General features: G+C 42.9%; 1 protein-coding gene across 1 annotated transcript; it reads right to left on the bottom strand.

Moving 5' to 3' along the window:
* Positions 1 to 447: 447 nt before the first annotated feature.
* Positions 448 to 1,422, bottom strand: LOC109174440. Its single transcript, XM_019323677.1, has 2 exons — positions 1,318 to 1,422; positions 448 to 1,134 (listed from the first exon to the last, which is right to left on the bottom strand). Exons 1-2 carry the CDS (start codon positions 1,420 to 1,422, stop codon positions 448 to 450), a joined length of 792 nt encoding a protein of 263 aa, XP_019179222.1.
* Positions 1,423 to 5,333: the final 3,911 nt, after the last annotated feature.

Below are 5,333 nucleotides of genomic sequence, written 5' to 3'. Positions count from 1 at the left end.
TGGAAGGAGGAATGGTAGCAGTGCAAACTGTAGAAGGGTTTGGGGTAGATAATCGATAAAGTCCTTCCGATTCATACCCCAAGCCAATCATCTTCCCCGAACGACGGTCCTGCATAATGACAGAATCAGAAGAAAAAGTGACCGTACAGTCCAAAGATTTTGTAAGTTGATGAACAGAAATTAAATTGAAAGGACAATTAGGTATATAAAGAATTGAAGAGAGAGGCAAAGTAGGAAGGGGGGAAGCCTTTCCAATTGCAGTAGCCGTACTCTTGGACCCATTACCGAAAACAATAGATGGAAGGGACTTAGACTTGGTGAAATGAGAAAATAAAGATGAGTTACCAAAGATATGCTCAGAGGCACCTGAATCGATAACCCATGGTCCGCTCAGGCCAGATTGTGATACAAGGGCAGTATGAGTTCCATCAGTGTAGGCTGCAGGAGTTAAACCAGAAGCTTTGGGAGTGGCTTTAAATCGAACAAACTCTTCATACTCAGCAGCGGAAATGGTTCGAGAATTTGGTTCCCCAGGTTGAGATTGAGCAACACTTGCTTGCGTACGTACCGGTCACTTGCTTGCGTACGTACCGGTCTCCCATGAAGTTTCCAACACTGATCTCGTGTGTGCCCAGTTCTATTACAATAATCACACACTCTAGTGTTTTTCTGTCCACCACGATTGTTAGTTCGTCTGCGACCTCCTTGTGTGACTAGAGCAGATTGTTCGGTAGTGGATGTGTGAGTACCCGGAATGGAGGTGACCTGCAAGAGCCGTTTGAACAACTCAGTGGTCCCCGGGACAATGTTGCTTCCAAGAACTTGATTCCGGATGCTTTCAAATTCTGGACCTAATTTGGTTAAGAGAAGTATGACAAAGAATTTCTCTCGTTGGGTAAGTTGCTCTGTGGGTGTACCACCAATAGGCATGAGTGTACCAAACTCAGCAATCAAACTTTGGGCTTTGCTAAGAAAAGTTTCCATATCAATACCATCTTTCTTCAAGTTAACCAAATTGTCAACAACATTATAGAATTGAGAGACATCATTAGTGTACAGAGATTGAGCTTGACTCCACACCCCGACACATGTCTTAAAGGGCCGGAATAAAGGCAACAATTGTGGAGAAAGAGACTGTCAAAGGAGACTACAAAGTTGAGCATCTAACCTTTGCCAAACTGTCTTTTCTTTTTCCGGTATCATATCCACTTCTTTTTGCAAGTGGTCAACAACACCTTGGCCCATAAACCATAATTCTACGGCATCCGACCAAGAGTGGTAATTTTGAGAACCACATAATCTTTCAGAAGTGATTACCGGGTTTCCAGACAGATTAGGCACATAAACAGAGCTCGAAGAAGTAGATAAATTATTGGCAGGAGAAATAGTACCCGAATTATCAGAATTTCCGTCGGAAGACATCGTGACCAAAAATAAATCTGATTGCACGGAAGGAAAGGAGGAGAGCCGATGATACGATCTGGAAAATATCGCCGGAAAAGGCCGCCGGAGATGCCCTCACGCGCCGGCGCGTGGTGTCGGAGCGCCGGCGACGCGGTGGCGCGTGGAGGCGCGTGGAGGAGATTCCGGCGACCGGAATTAATGGGTAATGGTCGCCGGAGGATGGGTAAGGCGGCTGTAGTACTAATTTGATAAAATATCTCACCAATAGCAAGTAATTTGAAAAATTAATTTCGAATGAACAGTAACATGTACTGTTCACCGGAAAAAAATTTTCAAATTTTGACTTTTGGCTCTTGATACCATGTTGAGAAAGAAGATGTAGAAGAAGTTTTTATTACTTGCTTGTCTCAATGAGGAGACAATAGATAAATATATACAGACTAAGAGACACAATCCTAATAGACACAACCCTACACAACTTCAACAGCTATATTTCTACAGACACAACTTTCGTGTTTCAACAGAAGTGTTGCAGTTTGAAATCTCTGTGGTGGAGAACTGGCAACCACCTGGGACTGATCCTAAAATGGGAAAGGAGGTCTCAGGTTCTAATAAGCAGAGAGGAACCAGTTGATTGCAATGCAGTTGATGAGCCTCATGGGAGTTTGGAAGCTTAACCTCAGTATGCAGTCTTGAGCACCCTCTGTCTGATGCTGCTGGAAATTTACAGGTATCATGGCTGAGACCCTAGCTTGTAATCTTTACTTGGCTTGCAGGTTGTGGAGGGACAAGGAGGGTTCACCTAGTGTGGTGAACCTCTGGGAATTATGGATAAATAAGGAGGACCACTGCCTTGGTGGTTCCTTGGAGGAAAGCATAGAGCTTGCAATGAGTTGCTCTGAAGAGTTATTAAATTGGAGTGCATACCTGAGATGAATTGCAGCCTCAATGCAAAGCCTTTAGGGTGGAGTGTTGGGGCAGCCATGGTGCTGATCCCACCATGGGAAATGATGCACCATGTTTGAGAATAAAAGCTGAGTCTGTAAGAGAATAGAAACTTAGTATGGCTGTCTAGGCTTAGGATAGCTTGAGGGATCTGAAATGTTTCTGGAAGCTGAGTGACTGTTGCTCTGATGAATCTGAGTGGCTGGTTAGTGCAAAAGGAGGTATAAGGATGGTCCACCATGCTTGGTGGACCTCTGAGAAGCTGCCTTGGCTAGAATATAAGGATATTTTGATGTCATGGGTTGCTCTGGATGGTATGAGCCCTGATGATTCTGGAAACTGAAGATGAGCTGATCTGCAGAATCTAATATGATGAAGGCACAAGGAGCATCAACCTGAAGCTTTGGTGGAGGGTTGGGTTCCTAAGTGGCTGATCTCACCATGAGAAATGAAGCCCGTAGTTTTGTGCAAAAGTTTTGGTGAGGCAGAAAATCAAGTATGGAGGCAGAAAATCAAGTCAAAACTGTTAAAGGGGATTGCTATGAGAATGATATCTCATGAGCTAAGAGAGTGGCAGATAGAGCAGAAAATTTGCAGAAAAGATCTCTGATTCATAAGAAGATGAAAGCAAAAGGAAAGTTGTGTCAAAAGTTATGCTAAATACATGCAGGTTCTAAGAAGAGAGATGCACATGTTGAAGGTTCTACTTTGCTTGCAGCAGCATTCTGAAGCATATGGGGTGGAGGAATGGTGTTGCCATGCTATGAGAAGGGATACCACATGTGGCAAGCTGGAAGCTGCAGGTTTTATCTGGAACCTGCAGCAGAGATGGGTTGCAGAGATGTAGCTTAGTTTGCAGTATTAAATGGGGCTGGTAAAGGTGGCTAATGATGGAAAATGGGAATCTGAGGACCACGGATCCATCTTGGGGATTACTGGATTTTCTGGAATGCACAATGAAATATGAATAAAAGAAGCTGGGTTGGTGGTGATAGTTGTACAGGTTAATCCATGAGATGATGATGGTCTATAGAAGCAGTAGTGATGATTCCATGAATGAGCTATAGATGGTGACCAGATGGGGTTATGGGGGTATAAGGAGGTTCACTGTTCTAGGTGGACTTTGGACCGATTTGGAGGACTTGTGTGGCTGGGCTGTGTAATTAATTGGCTATGGGCCGGTTGTTTTGATGATGGGCCACGTTTATTGGGCCTGGATTCTATGATGGCCGAATTTTGAAAGGGGAATGGGCCAAAGAGATATGAGATCATGTGGCCATGGGGTTACTTGGACCTAGAAAGGCCGAATGGCTTGGAATTATTGGTGTAGGCCGAATGGATGCTTGATATGGGATATGGGTGATCTATGGAGGAATAAGGAAGGTCCACCATGTGGGGTGGACCTTATGGTGGTTAGGCCGAAATGGCCTTGGATTGGTAATATAGGCCGAATGGGCCTAGTTAGGCAATAAGGCCTTATGGACCAAATGTTTGTAGCCCCTTGGGCCTTTTGTAGTTAGAGGCTAGAATTTTAGTCTTGTGTGTCTTAGACCTTTTGGTCTTTTGTTGCTTAGACCATTGTGGTCCTTGTGTTTGTAAGGCTTTATGCCTCTAGTTGTTTTGAGCCATAGGTCACTTTTGGACCTATAGCGTCTCTTGTAAGGTCTTTAGGCCTCTTTTGGTGATGAAATAAAGTTCAAAGTTCGTAGAAAATAATAATAATAATAATAATAATAATAAGACAAGAGAATGTGAGATTACCTAAAAAATTGGAGGTATTTCACATTCCCTTCCAATAGCTAAAAATTTAATGCGGAGGTTATCTAACATTCCTTGTGAAAGTTATATAACCTGAACCAAACATGAAAATTTTATATTACCAAACAAATAGAACTTGATTATCTTATATAACCTTAACCGAGCGCCCCTTTATAGCTATTTCCATTACCAAAAAATACTATAAAACCTCATAGGATTATCATTTTGATAGCAATATAAAAATTAAAAAGCACTAAGCTATTACCAACAAATAGACATTGTGTGTGTGTGCGTGTTTTTTGTTTTTTTTTTTTGTTTTTTTTTTTTTTTTTACATACTGAAATCTATACTTTCTGAGTTGGTTACATGATTCGTTCGAGCTTGCTTCATCGGCTTAGGTTTTGTCATTATGAGTTTTCGGTACCATGGTGAGCATCCTGGTGGTGGTGAGTCGTCTGATCTGTGGAGACTGGAGCAGGGCGAGTTGGTGCTCAACACCCACCACAGCAGCATCAACAGGAGGAAAGACATGGTGGCCAACAGAATGTACAGAGAATCTCATCTGGGAAAGAGGCTTCAATTTCAGCATATGATGGAAGTATCGAATCTCTGGTCTGACTTCACAAGCAACAAGAGAGCTCACCTTTCCTATTGATGAGATGGGTAAACTAAATCTGTTGTTGAATACTTGTATGGTTTTGTCATTCAGCATATATACTCATTACTCAATGGCCATGTCTACAAGCTAAGTTGGGAATGAGCAGAGGCCAAAATGGAGGTGTGCAAGATTGTTGAAGGGCAAAGATACTCTAAGAGGTTAATTAAATGAGAGGCAGCCGCAGATCACTGCACTCCGATCCTCAAAGTAACATTCTTTGGACTGTGGAACATAATGCATATGCACAAGAATTTGGAATTAAAATTAGTGAAAGGCTTGCTCATCAGGTGGCAAGAGCTCATTGAGGAGGGGGAATATATAATGTTACTGGTGGCATATATGATCAAAGAATTGCTTATATCCTTCCGCAGATAGAGCGAGCAACTGGACAGAAGCCACAGAGAATCATTTTCTATAGGGATGGGGTCACCCGTGGTGCTGCTGCTGCTGCCGCCCGTGGTTCAATGACAAGTGGTGCTGCTGCTGGGAGGAACACCCGGGCACGGGGTCAGCTAGCTAATGCTGCTCTCAAGGACAATGTGAAAAAAGTGATGTTTTATTGTTAAAT

Source organism: Ipomoea nil, unplaced genomic scaffold, assembly GCF_001879475.1.
Source record: "Ipomoea nil cultivar Tokyo-kokei standard unplaced genomic scaffold, Asagao_1.1 scaffold0642, whole genome shotgun sequence".
Classification (NCBI taxonomy): domain Eukaryota; kingdom Viridiplantae; phylum Streptophyta; class Magnoliopsida; order Solanales; family Convolvulaceae; genus Ipomoea; species Ipomoea nil.
This window is presented reverse-complemented; position numbering and strand designations above follow the sequence as displayed.